The 21,017-nt window shown below is 38.3% G+C and overlaps 1 protein-coding gene across 1 annotated transcript in view; it reads right to left on the reverse strand.

Moving 5' to 3' along the window:
- Nucleotides 1-403: 403 nt before the first annotated feature.
- LOC134752517 (uncharacterized) overlaps nucleotides 404-21,017 on the reverse strand; it is a 97,170-nt gene continuing 76,556 nt past the window's right edge. The window contains exons 20-27 of the mRNA XM_063688211.1: nucleotides 17,577-17,657; nucleotides 16,203-16,310; nucleotides 15,593-15,655; nucleotides 14,852-15,043; nucleotides 12,628-12,744; nucleotides 12,174-12,384; nucleotides 10,892-11,004; nucleotides 404-10,033 (exon numbers count right to left, since the gene is read on the reverse strand). Of these exons, the coding sequence (XP_063544281.1) occupies nucleotides 9,971-10,033; nucleotides 10,892-11,004; nucleotides 12,174-12,384; nucleotides 12,628-12,744; nucleotides 14,852-15,043; nucleotides 15,593-15,655; nucleotides 16,203-16,310; nucleotides 17,577-17,657 (948 nt within the window). The 3' untranslated portion in view covers nucleotides 404-9,970. The remainder of the gene's footprint in view (nucleotides 10,034-10,891; nucleotides 11,005-12,173; nucleotides 12,385-12,627; nucleotides 12,745-14,851; nucleotides 15,044-15,592; nucleotides 15,656-16,202; nucleotides 16,311-17,576; nucleotides 17,658-21,017) is intronic.

A 21,017-nucleotide genomic window follows, 5' to 3' on the forward strand; every position in this document is an offset into this window, starting at 1 on the left:
AAGCACACACTCGTTCTCGGCCTGTCTCAGGGTCTCGACGAGTGTACAGCCCGCATCACAGTACAACAGAATAAATAATAGTACTACCGTACAGAAAGGAAACCTGAGAAGGAAACTTCCCACAAAACCGAAGTTTGACAGCGATTCAGGGTCGAGTCATGATGTCCCTTTCTAAAATATGGCACTATCCCTTTCGGCTATTTAAGATTGTCAAAATTCAGGTCATCATCTTACATAGATAAGATGCACGCAAGGGGACGTCAAGTTGTGCCAACCCTAATAATTGCTCGGAGCAATGCTGAGCCGAACGGAGCCGAGTTTGCCCGTAGCTAGGAGTTTCGTACCCCTGACAGTACTTTAAAATAAAGGACAGGAAAGACGAGGGAAATAAAATAACTGAAAATACAATAGCAGTGCATTTAATAAAATAAAAAATGAGCACAATTAATAGTTCAACGACGGCTGACAACATTGGCTAGAGCAACGTTCCAAAACGAATAACTATAAGTATCTAATATAAAAATGTCCTAAGTAATTATCCACATAGTTGTTCTAAAATATCAGCTAGACAATATAGCATGGGTTTATTCAAACATGTAATTATATTTGACCATTTTGGCCGTAACTGACTACGTTAAAATGAAAATACCCGGCTGATATTTCGTGAACGATGCTATGCGAGGACCTAAAGAAACTTCAAAGTTTTTACACTTTTTACATATATATAATGTCTGAATTGGACTCATCGACAAGGACCATTGACTATCCATATCATATCCATATTGTTCACACAACTCAAGTCAATGACACCGCCGTCTAAAGGGGTCGTTCCATAACATGTGATGCTTAGTTTTTAAATAAATGTTACAACAAAGTTTCGTTTTGGAACACCGACATAGGATTGCTAAAGTATTCTTCGGCTAAAGGAAAAAAACGGATTAAGTCCTGTATTTATAAGGTACATATTCGGGTAATTTAACATGCCTGTCCATGATACTCTGCTCAATAATTATTTAAATTGATCCTTAAAAATCTTTTAAGCATATGATGATGTTGCAATTGTAATGTCTTATGTAAAGGACATTTGTAATCGTATTTTTAGAACATATTAAATAATAAAAGGAATTTCACTGAACAGAATATTTGGCGTCAAAATAGAACATTATATTGTACTAGAAATATAGATTTTTAAAATGTAATTGACATTAAAATGATGATCAATTTTTTTGGCCAGGCTAAAGCATAAGGCTAAACAAACATAATCAACTCCAGTACAGTAGGTTTTTCTCTTTTACTCCAATAAAGGCGTAATTAGAGTGACAGAGAAAATTGCCCGCAATTTGCGAATTTCGATTTTCGCGGTTATAGCCCAGATCTGGGGGCCGATTTTTTAATTTCGAGCGCACGATTTCGTCACTCGAAAATCTGTGGAAAACGGCAAATTGATATTTTTGAAATACGAGCAATAGAAATTGGGAATCTAGTGGTATTGACGTCTCGTTTTCGTTTCTGTTAGTAGAATGTAAATGCTTAGTAGTGGAGATATATTGAAGGGAGCCACACGACATCGAGAGCTCGAAATTCAAAAATCGGTCCCCTGGGCAGGTTTACAAAAACTGGAAAACTGGATTTGGGGTTACTTTATTTAAAAGCAAGGCATTTGTCGTTGTCGGTTTAATGTACTATATAAAGGACATTGCAGTTTCTTAAAGAAACTATAAAACAACCCGGTCTAGGCAACAAATGACATGATGAGAGTGGAATTTTATATATAGGTCCAATTTTTAACCGACTTCAATTTCATGTCCTTTATAAAGGACAAGGGGTTTTCACTAAGTAAATACCAAAGCAACCCCAACGTCACCATTAACCATAATTTTATTGCCATTCATTAATAAATGCCTGTAAATTCACCCACAATCACAATCATTCTGATTATTACAACACTGATATTATTGTTCCCAAAATTCCGTGGTTTAGTAACACGCAGATGTGTATAAGGAGAACGAATCAACAACCTTTTCAAATTCAATACATATTGTGAAATGGTTCTTCTGGCATTCTCCTCATGTTTTTGAGCGTTAGTTCAATACGGAGTTTGTAGCCGATTTCCAGTTAATTAACATTTAAAATAACGCGTAGCTATGTCCCTTTTTAATGTTATTCGAATGAACATTTATTTTTATAATAATTTTTGGCACTTAATGGTGATTAAAACCACCGAAGCTTATATTTTAACGTTTTAAAATAAATTTCAACTGATCTCGCATGTTATGTGTTTTATAAAGGACATATTCCTAAATACCTCAGTATTGAACTAAAGCGTTGGAGGTTAGATACAAGTTAAGCCCAAAACCACACGATAACGAATATTATTGCTTTCATTATAAGATATTTAGTCTAAATATAAGGGGAAAACAAGAATCAACGGGGGCGAGAGGCAAACACCGGACGATATAAGAAGCATTGATGGAACATGAAATAAGTACGAAAAAAGTCACTTGAAGCAAGTGTGATTGTAAACTGAATCACATAGCGTGTTAATGCGAATTTTCGTGTATCCCTTACTTCAAAATGGAAAACAAGTGACGCAGTCATAGTCGAGCAAATACAACAACCACACTATAGTCTAATCGAAATGTGTTCTCAGTTATAATCGCTGTTTTTTTTTTATATTTACACAATCGCCACCCGAAAAACAAACAACAAATGGAGATACCGAAAGCCTACACGATGGAAATGCATTTACCCTACTAACTAACTAAAGTAGAACTTAAGACAACTTAACGCAACGAATTAAAGTAACGTAAAGTAAGGAAGCGACGCGGGCGGCGCTTGTCAAAACTTCTTAGAAATGTGTTTGATATTTCTCAATTCGTTTAAAAAAAACCTTATGTTTCCAGATGTCTCGAGCCGTTAGGCCGATTTGGAATATTTTTTGTTCACTTCGTCCCATTTACAGCAAGTCAGTTTTCTTCAATAATTGACGGGATTCTTTAACCGTTAAAGTTATTTGGATATTTTTGTATTTAATATCGGAAAGTAACATTTAGTAAAGTGAAATTGTTGTTGAAGACGATAAAATAGTGATACTGTTTTATTCAAGGATATCACATAAGGTTTAATTGAGTGTTGCAAGTAATTTTGCAAAATACAAGCTTTGACAAACGCCCCCTAAACATGGATATTGCACAAGTGTTAGAGGCGGACTTACGGTTAGCGTCGCCGCGCGCCGGCTGTACCGTACACAACATTATGTCAGAAAAAATCCTACATAAAGGACATTGTTATAATTAGTTTTTAATGGACAAAAATGTCTATCTTAACGGACATGGATATTTTAGACCGTAAATGCGGAGATCATTTATTTTGTCCTTTATAAAGACCAATGGAACTGACGCTTGTTTGTGTACAGACGGAGTCGGGCAGAGGCTGGGGACATGGCACTGGCCTCCGAGCCGCACTGTGCTTCAGATAGGACAGTCATATGATTATTACACAACCCATTTCTCTATGAAGAAGATATGTAGACTTTATGGACTGCAGTCCATTGATGATGTTGATGTAGGTGTGTACATAAGTTCCAACGTTCCAAAAATATATTTACACGCCTCTAAGACACTAACAATAAGGTTATGTACTTGTTATGGCAGGTGCCCGTCTTTGCAATAACCCAGTCCCAGCCCACCCAAACTTCGATCCATAGGCCGTTATACTGTTCACTTTTTCTACAATCGTCCCAATACCTGCTGCGACCGGTTCATGAGTGTCTTGTTGCGCCTGTGGGTTCCAGCAGGCGTTCTACATGACATTAAAGCTCTCCAAGGGGCCTCTACGTGCTGGATCTATATCCCCACGCAAGCCTGTCAAAAGACCGGGATTTATAGGCCCGTGAAATCCTAAGGTTATGTATAAATATTTTTGGAACTTTGGCTTGTATTTGTAAACTCGACCGTACACATCAAGAGTCAATATATTGAATACATTTCAAACATTATTATCTGGGTGCACACAGAGCGAGCATACGCGCGAGGCAATTTCCTCGCGCACAAAACGGCCAGTGTAGGCGTGCCTCGGCCGAAGCGGCGCGCGCGAGGAACGTCTACACTGGCCGTTTTGTGCGCGAGGAAATTGCCTAGCGCGTATGCTCGCTATTAGGTACTTCACCTCAGTCCTAAGGCTAACTTCTTTAATATTAAAAGTATCTGTGCAACTCGGAGAAGGTAACTTTTGAGAAACGACTGCAGCGTTACCAACGCGTGGAAATATGAAATTGGTTTCTATAATCGATTCAATCAACAAGACCCTTGCATATTGAGCCATAGAATTATTTCAGCATGTAAAGCCCAATGGGCATTATAATGTACACTTGGTTTAAATGTTATTTGTCCATTATTAAAAAAGTAGCATTTAAAAAAAAAAATGCAATAATCTTAAGACAGAAGTAGTGGCATGCAGCTTTGCCAAATTGCACGTTTTTTTAATTAAATGTGCAACTTATTTTATGCTACAATCATTCAAAATACGTACTTTATTGATACAAGGACTTATTTATTGATTATGCAGTTTTTATCTAAGTATTTAAATAGTGGAAGTAATTTGAAATAGTGGAAATTCAATCAATTATATTTAGTGTAGTGTTATATTCAAATATACTGACTGGCTTTATAGGAAACAATTTAATATTGTCCGCACGTCATCAGTTTAGCACAACGATCGCCTCGAGAACTATTCCACCATACGTTAATTAACCATAATTCTAGCTTGTAACTTAATGCCAGCTACATATCGACAACAAAAACGCTAAAGCGTGTTCAAACTGAAATGTCAAACATATCTACGTGCTAGTTAAATATCCAACGTTTGATTTTGTTTGCAAAATGGACATATCTTTTTAATTAAACTATATATAAAGGAATACGAAAAGGAGTATAAGTAGCCTAACATATTAAACCCGCAAAGGCGGCTGGAGTAGATGGCGCTACACAGTATCTAACATTATGCGGTGACTATATTATCAAGCGCTAACGTTCATCAATCAATTTACCAGAAAACGTATAGTGCCATCTATTGCAGTTGTCACGCAGTTATAATATTTTAGTCTAGGTTCATTAAACATCCTCTGTGTATGATTTGCACGTAGATAACCAGATTACGCATTTCAGCCCAAACAAATCTTTAGCAACTATATGTCATACGATAAGCTGACGCATATTTAGTAATAATAAGTTGGACATTATTAACTCGGGACAAACAAACAAACAAACGAAACTTAACATTATTGCACGAGCATGTTTGGACCGGCGGCCGTGAATCTCTGCCAGTCAACCAGAGAAAGAAAGCAAAATAAACTAGTTGAGCGAACAAAAAACGAAAGTAACAGACAGAAAGTACTACCTGAACAGACTTATTTTAAAGAACTTTTCTAAATCTCTTACAAAATAATCACAATTTATTAGATTTTTATACGAAATTATATCAAGAATCACCATCAACGTTTCAAATCGAAGGATACTTTAATTTGTCCTACCAAAAGGACGTTTGGCAATTTCCTCTAGCGTCACGTACTATATATAGGACAAAAGGTTTTTTTTTTTACTTTAAACGTCAAAGAGACACCGATAATGGGCAAGATCGGAACAACGCGTGATAAAAGATAAACGGAAGGTTAGGCCAAAGACTGATTGAGACGTCTAAGTAAAAATCGTGCCAAGTTTAACGGGCTAACGGCCGCTGTCCTGTCATCCATTGTCAACATTTGACACCTAAACTTATCGCATATCCCCTTTCTTGATATTGTATCTTAGATACAGATGTAGCTAGTGCATAATTGTTTTCCATCGTATTTTCTCGGAAACGTTCGTATTCGTCATGCTACTTCAGTCAACCTTAGTACTTGTTTACCGAGACTGACCGAAAGAGCAAGACGTTACGTTTCCGTGAAAATACGATGGAAAATAATTATGCACTACATCTGTACACCATTTTACACCCTCTTTTATATTTTTCCTACTCTCCTAGGCGCGACCGAGGTATGAACTCACGTTTTTTTTTTTAATTTGCCAAGAAGAGACAAAGAACGGAACCATAGATAGCGTTATCCATATCGCGTGTCAAAATGGAGCCACGAAATTTGTCTTAGACAACGGGTCTTAGCCTCGTAAGACCCAGGGCAATTTTTGCGCCTTTGAATTTGGAACTTTCTTTTATTTCTATATGAGTTCAAAACTCTAATTTAATTTGTACTTGTACAAGTACACGGGGATTTACGAGGTGATGTTAGGCTAAAGAAGGTGCACTATGTCCGCCGGTCCGCTGCCTCTAGGTGTCTACTCCAGCGAGCCTGAGGATCTTCGGCCAGGGGTGCGAGCTAAAGCCTTGCCACGGCCTACATCACAGTTTAACCTCGTAAGGCCCACCATACAAAGTTTCCCTATTTTTTATTTGAACCTTGTTGTATAGAAGATTAGGGTGACTTTCGTTTGTTTTAGAAAACATTGAAACAAAAGAAATGCTAATTAATTCAATTAGAATAAGGTTCAAAATAGATTGAACCAGTGTACATTGTAATGCACATTGGGCCTTACGAGGTTAATGTTTGGCAAAGGAATACGTGCAGTGGTGCAAAGTATTTTAGGCACGATTTTAACGGTAAAATTACAATGAAGTGACATCTACTGTCAAATCAGGCCTATGATATTTTTGCAACACTGAGTCTTGACGAACGCTTGCCAGGTAGATTTTTAAATAGCGAATCACATATAGTCTGCATCTTCTCAAATGATTTTTTCGCCAAAGACCCTAATCTGTTAAACAAAAGCTTTTGTTCCTTTTGTGAGTGCGCGTGCCCATTGATGGTGAGCGCACGCCACTCACTGATACACAATGGTCACGCGCTCACCAACAATGGGCTCGCACATAAAATGAACAAAGGCTTTTGTTTAACAGATTAGGGTTTGGCGAAAAAAATCATTTGAGAAGATGCAGACTATAGTTAAATGTCTGTCTTAGCTCACGATGTCTTTTTATCTAGGACTAAATGCTCTTAAAATTCGATCGTTTTCAAATTTGTCCTACACATGAGATAATTTTCAAAGAATTTTCATTACATTGATCAATCTAAGAAACGATGGAGATAAAAAATAACATATAATGATTAATTAATTCTAACATAATTATTGCTCAGAAGCTTCACCTCGACCGTAGCAAAGCGTCACTTCGCACGTTAAAAAATACACGACACACCCCACTACATACAACAAAATATATGACATACACGCACACACACACGTATTTACAGCGTTTACTATCATTATAATACACATTTACCAAAACCGCCCAAAATGCGGGGATTTGGAGGGAAATTTCCAGTATCCCCGCAAATTAGGGGGATTTTTACTTACATTACACTCGCTATATAGTTCTGTGAGGATCTATCCGGGTACGGTAACTCGTAAAAATAGTATTATATCTATTGTTTAACTTATATGTAGCTGAAGGCGGACGGCTAACACTTTGGAGTACAAAACTTATGCAATAACAGACACTGGATTGGGCAAAATATTTATAGTTAATTTAATATTTAAAAACTGACCCTATATTTATTATTATGTCAGCCATAAAATATTTTTTTAAATGTGAATTGGTATTTTATCTCAAATTTTAAACCAAGTTATTCATAAACATATTCAAGTTGTTATGTGTTACGTTTTTACCATTTTTTTTTACCCAATCCAACATTTGTGTGACTCTAGAAAATTACAATTTATGGTAAACGAATTTTGGTTGGTTACTATATAATTGTTTTTGTTTCAAGCTGTGACATTAAATAAAACACTTATCAATGAGGGCTAACGAATGAATTCGCCGCTAGGGGCGCTAGTGTAGATGGTGGTCTTTTCCATAGTTCGAAATGTCAGATGTCACTTGTCACTTTAATGACTGACAGCTGTTCTTTAGTCTTTGGGACCACCATCAACAGAGGCGCCAACTGGTGAGCAAACAAACGATAGCCCTCATTATATGTCTGTGACTCTAGTTATTTTTCCAAAATATTCGTAAAACTCTAGACTAACTTTTCAATTAATATTAATTTATTAGTTACAAACAAACAATCCTCAAAACTGGGATTTAGCTATAAAAAATATCAAACATATACCGTTATCAATTTTACAATGTTTTATTTGTATTACATAATAAACAGATACACATTCAAAATATTGCCCTGTCTATATCTATGTACAAAATTGAGCTTCACTATTATCGTTATACATTTGTTTTTAAGGCGACGCTAAATCATGGATATAAATTATGTATTATTTAATATACAATCGGGGACATTCACGGTGATGGTTCAAAAATCATTTAAACGTCTTGCAGGCGGTCAAGCGATAAGTTGATGTTTAAGTGTGTTAAGATGTTTATGTTTAAGTGTGATAAGATGTTTATTGTTTATGTTTATGTTTATTTTAAGACTGTTTGTTTCTCAATAAATAATAATAAAAAAAAAAGATAAAAGTGGTGGCATGTAAGTGTTGAAAAAAAAAGGTCAGCTCAGGTAAAGTTTAGTGCCGTCCATTGTCTTTGTGACGGCCGGCATTTGAAAATATGATAAGGAATCCAAAATGCATCCTCATTGGTTATCTTTATGGGGCGGCGAAGTTCAGCCTAAACAACAATTAATAAACTGTCCTTACTACATATTGTTTGTATCATTACCTGCTTTTTACCCTTTTAATATTAAGATAAATAATCCTAATTGCATTGTAATTGGTTATCTCTATAGGAGGAGTTTAGCTGGCTCGTAAGGATTGAGGTAAAAAAAATCTGAACTGGTTCACAGCCAATGTCCCCGATATTACATATGAATGCCATGTGTTGAATGTGTATCTAGTTGTGTTGTTGTCCTACTAATATATGGGTCCTAAAATATTCTAGTAACCCCTGTAGGCCGAGCACATGATTGACGCGACAGTATCTCGCCGCGAGATAAGACTACCCGTCTTTTACTAACTGTATGAATTAAAGGGGGACGGGTAGTCTATGTCGCGGCGAGATACTCTAGCGCCAATGATGTGCTAGCCCGGCTGAACGTAAAAACAAATTTTATAAATTAACTATGAAAAAATCTATTATTGTATTAATTACTTTAATAATTAAAGGCATAATGCAGATGGCGCTGTAGAAGCGTATATTGACAGATGAAGTGACAGTTAACGTGTACGAATTTAAAAAAGGAACAAGTATAGTCTCCGAAACTAATGAGGGCTAACGCGTATGAATTCGCCGCTAGGGGCGCTAGTGTAGATGGTGGTCTTTTCCATAGTTCGAAATGTCAAATGTCACTTGTCACTTCAATGACTGACAGCTGTTCTTTAGTCTTTTGGACCACCATCAACAGAGGCGCCAACTGGTGAGAAAAAAAAACGATAGCCCTCATTGGTAAATAGAAAAGGTGTGAAATTCAAAATATGTATAAGGACTCAACCTTTACATTTTTCAAATTTGCCGCCCCTTTGTACCGCCAAAATCAGTTTAACAGACTACAGTTTAGAAAATGACGGACGGAGGTAAAGATAAAAGATAGAATACCTGTCAAGTGATCGCTTTTAGCGCCCTCTTTATCAGCAATTTGTTTTTAAATCATTCAATAGTAATTACTGTAATTGCCAACATTGCGAAACTTGTATTTTTGTATAGTCGTAATTTTCCGCTTTTAAAATGAAAGTTTCCTGTGTCCTGAGAAATTTCCTGAAGTTTCCGAAAACTTTTCGGAAACTTTCCGCAACTTGCACATAAGATAAGGCTTTGAAAAGTTTTGTTTGTGATAGAACTAGTAATATAGTAATAGTTACAGTGCAGCCGTCCGCCACAGGGGCACAGAGGGCACAGGGGCACAGAGGGCACAGGGGCACTCGGGGCACGGCGGCTAGGCGCGGGAGTGGAGCTGCGCGGCCGAGGCGCGCGCGAGTCACTCCGAGTTGTTGAAGTATTCGGACGCGTTGCCGCGGCATATGGGACACGTTCGATTTGACTGTGGACACAATAATATTCATTATACATACATTATATATACTGGGAACTGGATTACCTATGACAAATCTGGTGTATACAACAAAAGTGCGAGTCGCACTCGCCCATCGAAGGTTCCGAACAAATTTTACTTTCTTATATTTTATTTGTTTACAAATGTATAGTTTTGAGATTTTTCCCTATACTTAATTGTAACGTGACGATATTACTTGGAAAGTTTTATAGTTTTAGGTCAACGGGACGAGACCCGTAAACCCTGTAAATTTTGATTCCCTTGAGAGTATCGATCGAAATATAAGTTGTTTGCGGCATAAACGGCCGTATATATTTTTTTACATTAACTTAGAAGTTTGATTTTTTTTTCACAGCTTCAAGGGACTGTAGAACTGAGTATATGGTTTAAAATGCTTTGATTTCAACTCGATATCTCCACGCGTCCCCGAGAAGATATATATCAAGGGTCTTGATAGACGGACGGACAACAAAGTAATCCTATAAAGGTTCCGTCTTTTCCTTTTGAGGTACGGAACCTTAAAAAATATATCTTGCAAAAAAAAGTAATGGTAATTGTTGGCACATGGGCGGAGGTCGAATGAATCTTCAGGAGTCGGAGATGAAGCCAGCGTATATCTCTTATGGCATATATTGAGAAAGTGAGCGAGTACATATTTCTTATTCTATTCAAAACCTACGACTATTGATTACAGCGCCACCTATGGACTTTCTCGTGAACTACGTATTCTGGTGGGTGCGTACAGTAGGTAAGCCATCGAGGGTTCGATAGAGAATAAAGGGAGTCCCATAGATGGCGTTGTTAACGCAAGTTAACAGTAATAAAATATAAAGGTACAATACTGACCCGGAGCCACTTGTCGACGCACTTGGCGTGGAACTCGTGAGCGCACGGCAGCACGCGTAGTGTTTGACGCGCCTCGAACTCGCACATACACACGACGCACGACGTCTGCTCGCCTGTGAACACACACACACACACACATCACGTTAATGTTTTATTTTTTGTGTATATTGTAAATACTTGTTGAATGTTATTACTGTGTATCAAGAGCATGTGAGCGCTTTGATATGTAAACTGTACGCTTGTGTGTTGTATTAATAAACAATTTGATAATTCGTACACAAAAAATAATTCAGGTTTTTTCTAAAATCGGAGTGTTCCCTTTCTAGATTGTAACGTAAAGACATGGAGACTGTATAAAGGAGCCAAATCTCTATGTATAAAAAGTGTCCATCAAAAAACAGTAATTAGGCGGCGCCACCATACACTGAAATACTACCAAAAACAACCTACGTAATTTGGTCGGGTTATTTGTTGCCTTATATGGTTCATGTTATACTCATGTCCCAGAGCCTAACTAGCGTCACCGGAGAGATTAGGAACTATTATTTAAAGCTTAACGCGGTCACTTTTACAACAATTCTGCCATAAAAGATTGCGATCCTTTCTATACCATCCATACGTAAAGAGTTGTACGCGACAGGCAGAGATGGCCACATTTGGCACACATACTTAAACAGGGGTCGTTACTCAGAATCATCTGTACGTATTAGTCCTCTGTATAAAACTTTGATCATCAATGTGAGTTCCTGACGTTCCTGTAATTGGCTTCCTGTATCTACTATAATCTTTGTGTTAATGTCACAGCTGTTGGATCTCCAAATAAATAAAATAAAATAACAGCTGTTGGATCTCCAAAAAAAAAAACAAATTTGGTCTTGAAAATAGGTTAATTTCGATTATTTAATCTGTGGAAGACGGGCGCTTTTACGCGAGAGATTAGTGTTCAAACATAGACCAAAAGTACAAATGTTAAGGGTCGGCCTCGCAGTTGCGCGTTTATTTATTTTATTTATTTTTATTGATTAAAAAAATTACACAGCATTACAGTAGGTACTAATGCACTGCGAAATTTAGGACAGAAAGTAATACATACAAACAAGGTACAGTATACAATCTGGGACTAGGTAGGTATGACATTTTTTTTTTTACACAAATTCAAAGAAACGAGGTATATACACAAAATAAAACAATATACAAAGAAATATTAATAACTAACTGAGGACGGACGGTCATCCATTGCCTCACAAAGGTTTTTGCATTCCTCACAATTTAATGTACCCACCCTGGTGCGTCTGCTGGCAGAACTTGTAGCTGGGCAGCTGGTCGATCTCGTGGCGCGCGAGGCCGCGCGGCTTGGCCTCGCCGAGACGCTCGGCCAGCGAGAGCAGCGCCTCGTAGTTCTCGGTCTCGGGCGAGTCGCCGGCCTCGCTGCCGCCGGCGCGCGCCTCCGCGTACGGCGACAGCGGGAACATCGCCAGGAGGTTCAGGAACACCTTCAATGTTACAGGATATATTAGTGTAAATCAAAATATAATTAAAAGAAATAGCGGAATAATTGATCGCTTTGACCTTTAGATGTTTTTCGGTGCAGATTTTAGATATACAGCAATGGGGAAGTATAGAAGAGTTGTTTCTCCGGCGCGTGAGATGAATGTTGAACTACCCGCGCGTTGAAGGTGACGCCATTGTATTACTATTTGCAACAGTTCCTGTGCTAGGTTATATAACGAGTATACCTGGTACGTGGGCGGGGGCGGGGGGAGCGGCACGTGCAGGGATGGCACGTGCGACACGGCCGTGATGAGCCCCACGCCCGAGCCCGCGCCCGTCCCCGCGCCGCCGCCTGCGCCGCCCTGCAACATCAAAACAATGATTTAATGTGCATACTATGAAACAAGTGTCTGCTGACAATGATACTTCGTTTGACATTAAGATGTTTGCTTCAATGGGTTACTTCGCCGACTAAGTAACTTCTTGTTATTTGGATCTTACTGAGGATCAGCTCAATAAACTTGAGCGCTTGCAAAATGTTTGTGTCAGATTTATATTTGGACTACGCAAATTTGACCATATTTCCAACTTCCGTGCCCAACTCAAGTGGCTCCCTATACGTCTTCGTCGAGCTTCCCATATTCTTGCTCTTCTTTATAACGTTCTTTTCAACCCCTCTACTCCCCCATATCTTAAAGAGCGTTTCTTTTATCTCTCCTCCGTCAGGCCTTCACGGAAATATCTACTTGTTCCCCCTCCATCCTCTACGAAATTCTACAATGACTCTTTTACTTTTCGAGCTGTACGGCTGTGGAACAGCCTGCCGTTAGATATCAGGTGCGCAAAAACTCTTCAAAGTTTTAAAACCTTACTTAAAAATCATTACTTATCTCTTCCTTAATGTGCTGCTGTGTATATATTGTGTATGTATGTGTATATATATATATATTTATTTATTTGTGTTATATTATTTATTTATTTATTTATCTAAAATTAATATGTACTGTCTGATTAATGTATGTGTAATTCCTGTTCCTCTAATTAATTCATGCACTACCTGTTTATAAAAACTTTTGTTCTTCATATCCTGCTACCCTAAGGTTGTCTGGAAGAGATCGCTCACAGCGATAAGACCGCCTGTTGCTACCTTTATTTACATTGTAAATCTGTTTTAAAAAATTTGTTTCTTTGTGGTGCAATAAATAATATTTATTATTATTATTTGTATCTCCTTGGATATCACGGGCCTATGAATCCCGGTCTTTTGATAGGCTTGCGTGGGGATATAAATCCAACACGTAGAGGCCCCTTGGAGAGCTTTAATGTCATGTAGAACGCCTGCTGGAACCCGTTCACAGGCGCAACAATAGACACCCATGAACCGGTCGCAGCAGGCATTGGGACTATTGTAGAAAAAGTGAACAGTATACCGGTCTATGGATTGAAGTTTGGGTGGACAATGAGACTGGGCTATTGTAAAGAAGTCCGGACACCTGCCATAACAATGTTAAAACACGTTATCGAGGCAGGTGGTGACTTGCCGCTGACTAGATGGGCCCCTGAAACTGCCGTCGTGAAGACGACCAGGAGCAACACCGGTGTTGAAAATGAAAATGAAATTTCCACACTTTGTCATCGCATATGTTGAGTTCCGTTGGCTCAGGAATTTCAAGTTTATCCTAGATCCTGAACACGGCACCAATTGTAATTACTCATTTATTTTATTACTTCGGTTACAACAGTGAATCACCTAATTCTTGTTACTATTCTGTACCATGAAATACACAAAATTATGTAAAGTTTTTCGGTAGAAGATTTCTAATAGAAAAACCTCATAATTTAAAAACCAGCGTAACCGTGGCAACAAGTGACTAAGAAGTTAATTTCGCTATGAAGTCTCAACCCGATTTTATCCCTTTAAAACTAATTCGTGGGGTTATAATTTTGGGGTGCCAATTTTGATCGAATTTTGTCGATTTTAATTTATTTTAAAAACGTTTATTTAAGTTAAGATTGTTTTTTCTTCTTTTTTTGTTTATAGTATCACATAATAAATAACCGAGTAAAGTTGGATTAAAAGTCCGAGTTAGAGGTTACTTTGGGAATAAATTGTATCGAGCGAAGTGTCATAATTCGTGTATCGGAAGCTATGACATTAAAGATAATATAGTCAAGAACTACATATATTTTTTCCACGTCTACAAATATCAACGACTCTTAGAAAAACATGATCATATAAGGAGATTTTTCGCCTTCTGGCTCAGGGAACCGCCTTAAATGTAAAAATTCATATTTCATTGCTCAGCGACGTCGAACAGGGGCCCATTTCTCGAACCATATTAGGCTAATATTATTAGTGTGCTGTGCTGTCATGGAATAACATTAGTCTCATACCGTTCGAGAAATGGGCCCCAGTTCACTTATCGGGGCCGGTGTAGCTAGCCCTAAGTGTAGTTCCATTGTACGTACCTGCGCGTGTATGTGTAGGGCGTGCGCGTGCGCGTGCGCGTGGGGCCAGCGCGGCGCGTGGCGCACGTAGGGGCGCGCGGCGCGGTTGTGCGCCAGCGCGGGCGGCGCGAGCGCGCCCAGCCCGCTCAGCGCGCCCAGCGCCGCGCCGCCGCCGCCCACGCCGCCCAGCGCGCTCCGCCGCTGCGTCACATACTGCACCGGTTATCCACCACACCCACCAGTATTAGAGTGCACGGTACGAGTTTTCCCCGTCATACGAATATCGTACCACGAGATAAATATGTCAAAATCGAAGGAAATTATTTTCATACCATAAGGTTTTTACGGTTCTGAATTAACGGATAAGCGAATTCGATTTGGGCACCACGTCTCAACCCAGAGGTGAGACACCCCAAATCTCAAGAATCGATTAAATCTGAAGGAAGGAAAATAAAATCTCGTGGTTGGAACGTAAACTGGTTTTTTTTCCGTGGTCTAAAAATGCTTTTATTTATAAATTGCATCGATATATTATAATCTCGTGCCTTCTTGCCTCAAAACTCTTACCGTTACCGTACTACATTAAATATTGAAAAAAAAAGTCATGACTAAATAACAGTAATTACATGAAAATACTTTGTATAACACAACAAATTCCTGCGAAAACTTTTGTACACGACATTACCATGGGTTCTCCATTAGTCATAAAAGTAAAGTAAGTATGGATAGGAATATAAAACCAAAGAAAAGTGATCAACTCACGTGATGGTGCGGCAACGCCGCCCGCGCGTGCTGCGGCATCAACTCTAACGCCGCGCCTCGGGGCTACAATACAAATAATACATATACACATATTAATGCAGCTAAAAAAAGTGAAACTATGTGTTGTGCGTAAAAACTAAAGGAAATTAACTGTCTTACTAAAAACGAAGGCTTGTTCTCAAGCTAATGGACATAGGTAGAGTTTCGCAAACTCGAAGTTTAACAGCAAACCCTGGTCACGGCACCAAATTGAAACTGACTCGCCTCTTGTGTTATTAAGTAAATTATTTCCGAAAATTCTAATTTATATTTAAAATGTAATATTAGGAATATTTGGTACTTATTTATTTTGGATCTAAACTACATTTTTACCTTTCACTTCTACCATCAAGGCAAATGAACATGGTACCTGACTTACCCGAGTCGAACGTTTTTAGTGTATCCAAAGTAGTCTGTGTCTCACCGGCCTATACATGTATGTTGTAAAAACAACGTCATCTGTCTGCTTGCTGCAAATTTTCTATGGGAGATCAACCCTTCGCGTCTACATTTTTAGATTTGCCGCCTATTTTCTACTGGCAAATTGGCTGTGCCAGAGTATGTACTGTACCTCTGTGTGTAACAAAAGAGGTGCATGGTGCAGGTCCGGGGTGGGCTGCAGCGGAGACAGCGCGCCGTCGCCGCCGTGCGCGAGCTCTAACCGCCCGCCTTCAGCCCGCTACAAACAACATACATTATTAACATTTTCATCACACTCGCTCAGTAAATGTGGAATTGTACGCAGGCTTAGCGGGAACTATAGAGAAAGCATTTTCCCTAGGGAGTTATGAAGTTTCTAGTATTATAATTAACAATTTTTTGCCTTTATGCTTCATTTTTGTATCGCAAGTGTGATAAAAAGCATTGTTTGTAACTCGGGGCGTAATAATATTGCAACGAGTTTGCAAGCAAGTCGTGGCAAGCCGTCGCGATTTAACTATACTCTCGTGTGCAATATTTAACTTACGCCCCATGTTGCACATTGTACTATTTTCGCGTTAGGATAAACGATTATATTACTGATGCTATGGATACTGGATACCAAGTTGATGTAATATATACGGATTACAGCTAATGTTTCGATCGTATTGACCACATGGGGATTTACTGCGCTACGGTTACTGAGTGCCGGCGAGTCGAACGCTACAGAACCAGTCTAAAATGTGTCATCGAGATGCGTAACAAAGGCGCTATCGGAGAGCGCACCTACACTGGTTTTTTGAGCGTTGGACTAGCCCGCGCTCAGGTGCCAATTAGAATTATACGATCCTTTTTTTGCAGGTAGTAGCACGTGCGGTTTTACTTAACAATAGACTAAGGATTAGGCGTTCGGGGCCAGCTAAAAATCCAACGACTATATCGCTTTCCATCAGGCGATTCGTTTGCTCGTTTGCCTCCTACATCATAAAAAGTGCTAACTTTCATTTTTCACATTTTGCTAACCGTAAATAAGAGAAAACTAATAAATACAATTTTTGGGTGGGTAATGTGAGTAATAATAGATAATTAGGTAAGTTTAGCCTACCCACACTCAATTCTTAAGACGAATGAATAAAAAGAAAGTAGTAAAACTGACTAGAAAATCGAAAGACAGTTTTAAACTTAACATTAATTAAATAATTTTACGGTCTAGACTTACTTGTATTTAGTCACTCGCGCAACAGTTAAACTGTTAAAATAAACCCAGAAACATAGACAACGATGTCGCTGCAATAGTTTTTTTTCTTCAATATCAACAAAAAAAATCCCTTGTCGAATATATTAAAAGCTTTTTTTGCTACAAAAAATATTGTGTGCAAATGTTTCAATATTATTTAGGTACGAATCGGAAAAGACGAGATTTTTTTCAATATACCTACGAATTCATGTCCAAAATTTCTTATGTGTACATTGCCAACATCTCTGTACACAGTTATTCAATAAATATTATCTTATCTTATCTTACCTGCGTGTGAGACATGTAGTGCGGCGGAGACGCGAAGGGCCCCCGCGGCGGGTACTGCAGCCCCGCGTACACGCCGCCCATCTGCCAAAGCACACGCCATTACACGCCTGCTCACTATCGGTAGGACGCCACAGCCGAATGGATTAGCAGAGCGGGTTCATACAACTATCGGTATAGTGCTGCTGGGATAATAGATCTGTACAATTTTTAATAGATCTTTGGCCATTTTTCTTTTTAAAAGACTTCTAACGGGATGAATGTAACCAAATAATTAAAAAAAATACCTAAGGTTCAAATAAATTGTGATATCAAGCAGGAAGATATGGCATGAGAGGAAACTCTTGATAATATGATTCCTGTCATCAGATAATCACATCACATACTGTCAAATATATTAAAATTTGGGAGGTAAAATAATATGCATAATGTACAAAACAGACAAATGTTTAACTGCGATATAAAAAAAAAATACACATTTTTTAATTCCCTTTAATGTCGAACATATAAATTATCATAACCTTTTCAAATTAGGAGGCAGCACTATACGTGATTTCAATTATAATATTCGAGTATCTCCTTTAACCCAATTTGATATCAATTACTTTCTTATGCACCCTACAAGCTGTGGGCGTCCTTATATCGACTTTGTTAAGACATACAGAACCGGCACGACTTTGTTATCGGTAGTGTCGCACCAGCTCCATATAGACTAGGAAACCATAAACCAAACGAAAACGTTAAGGCGGGTGATGGCTAGCAGAGTGTTTCTCGTCTCGTTCGATATACATAATATAACGGAAACGGTACAGTACAACACAATATAACGAAAACGGTGGAGCATAAATAAATACATATTTGACAGTTCAACTTAGGTATAAATACACGGTGGCTAAAAAATAAGTGCATTCCCATTTCCAGAGACTCCTGAGAGGCTTTGGGATTATACTGAGCAACTTTTACTATGGAACCAACCCCGAAATTGCGAAAAACAATATGGCTGTTTCATACATTTTGGCTGGTCCATTTTCTCGATAGGATTTTTTTCTGCCAGGGATATAATGGGGTATGAGATATTTTTTTTTTGCGATTTCGTGTCTGGTCCCATAGTAAAACTTGTTCAGTATAATCCCAAAACCTCCCTGGCAACGGTTGCACTTATCTTTTAGCTATCCTGTATAATGTTGTGTTCAAAATTTTTGACAACTACAAAAGTAATATTAATCGATGCACTTTTTTTTGTTCTAAGCTTTTAAAATTAGTAAATAGACAAAAAAAGGTATACATATCATAAGAATGGTAGGTGTGGATAACAAATTATAAGGGATTTTTCATTTAGTATGTTTTTAGTTTCATTTCCACCATTTACAATGTTAGCGTAGAAAATTCCTTATAACTTTTTAAAATAACATATTAAATATAATATAGAATACAGAAATATGAACAGAACGACATATAACACACACATATAAGTATATATAATACAGGAACGAGAGAAAAACCTGCATTAAAAAAAACTAACATACAATTGTATGTGCTAGTGTTAATTACCGCAACCCTTAACAAATAACAAAACTCATAAAAATAACAATATTCTGTCTGTTACTTGTCACAAGAGCATATTCTTAGGAAACAGCCAAGATCTAATAATGAAAGCGACCAGCCAAATATTTTATTTCATATCTTAAAACCAATCTACAAAATACCAAAGCTGAGTTGCTAGCGGCCAAAATGGTAAATAAATGTGGCAATACGCCTGTAAAGTTTCGCGTAGTGTGGGCCGGACCGCGGCGCGACGCGCGAGCCGATTGGTACCCGCCGGCCGCGAGCGCCGAGCCACACGGGGCGAAACTCCACGGACGCGGAAATTATTATACATTTAGAACACGGAACACATTCACAGGGTATCCAAAAGTGAGGAAGATCGCATGCGGTACACGTAATAATAATAAAATATAATTTAAACGTGAGGTTAGTTGGCGTAAAATATTTGGGGGGTCGCAATCGACCGGATCTACTGCGGGCACTCTACTGTGTGTTATACTTTTTAAAAATTAAATTAAAAAAATCGCTTAAAAACTAAGCATAACTAAGAAAAACTTTGCATAGAAGCGGTACCCACATTGTAAAAGACAATTAGTATTCGTTTTAGATTCTAACTAAAGGTGTCATTCCATGCCCGCACGCAACTTGACAGCGGTTCCAAACGACACCCCGCTAGAATCGCATTCATTTTCGAACGTTAGGAATCGCACAGTAAAGTACCCGGCCTCTATAAACATGTCTCATCGCAGCGCTACGACGTACGTAGTATGTACAGAACCAAACAGTATGAGCTGTGGTGCATGCTGTAACACGCCCGAAGCCCGCAACTACGGAAAGTAAAACGCAATATATTGCTGGATGGGTAGTCTTTTTTTATATGATTATTCAACCAGGCCCTTTTACTGAGGATGTACACTAAGAGAGCTAGATCAGATGAGTACTAAACTAATAACTACTTTTAAAGACCACCGATTGTATCAAAACACTATGTTACATGACATTGTTTTCTTACCGTGTACTGTTTATATGATGCCTACTTGGACTCGTAAAAGTTTTTTCAGTTATCAGATAGCGCCATATTATTTAATTCTTGTCTACTTTTAGATATGAAGTGCCAAAAAAATTATTATATCATGTTTTAGTTGAAGTATATTAAACTTAGGCGCATTTATGTGCCAAATGTCTTTGACAGACATTCAGACAAGAACAGTTTTTTTTATATATTGCGATTTACAAATCTTAAGTGCGAAGCTTTTATGACGCCTCTACACGACTCGAAACCCGTGTAGAGGCGCTAAGGGCATGGGCATTGAATAAAACAAATGTGTATTTATTGAAACAATAAAAAGTCGTTCAGAAGTGTGAGATGAATACATCGACAACTGATAGCGGCGAGCGGCGCGGACCAACCGGAGCGTGTTCACTGGTCTGCTTTTGGTCAAGTTGAAAAGGAACTTATCAACTATCACTAAGTGGTTGGTGGTGGTATGGTCTCCAAAAAAAATCTCCGTTTAAAAAAGTGCCTGTTCTTGGGCACAAATTTTTCATCTTTAAAAAAGTGATCCCGCCTGGGGCCTTGGTTATTTATTATTTAGTAAATGACATCTGTACAAGACACATTTATACATTCGAGTTCACACATTTATAAATTTTTTCACTTTATTGCAAAGATATGCCTACATATTTATGACCTCGACTGTACCAGTAACTTCAGTATTTCACTAATCAGGTTAATAGTTAACTTTCTTGGAAACCTTCTAGACTTCTGGAGACTCTTTTAACCTTTTAGACGCCAAACGCCAATGACGGATTATATCGGCAGTGTAGGCCGATAAATCCGTCACAGACCACAGAGCAACATAGACCTATGTGCATTCGCATAAAGTTCAATTTCGGTTT

Source organism: Cydia strobilella, chromosome 24 (assembly GCF_947568885.1).
Source record: "Cydia strobilella chromosome 24, ilCydStro3.1, whole genome shotgun sequence".
Classification (NCBI taxonomy): domain Eukaryota; kingdom Metazoa; phylum Arthropoda; class Insecta; order Lepidoptera; family Tortricidae; genus Cydia; species Cydia strobilella.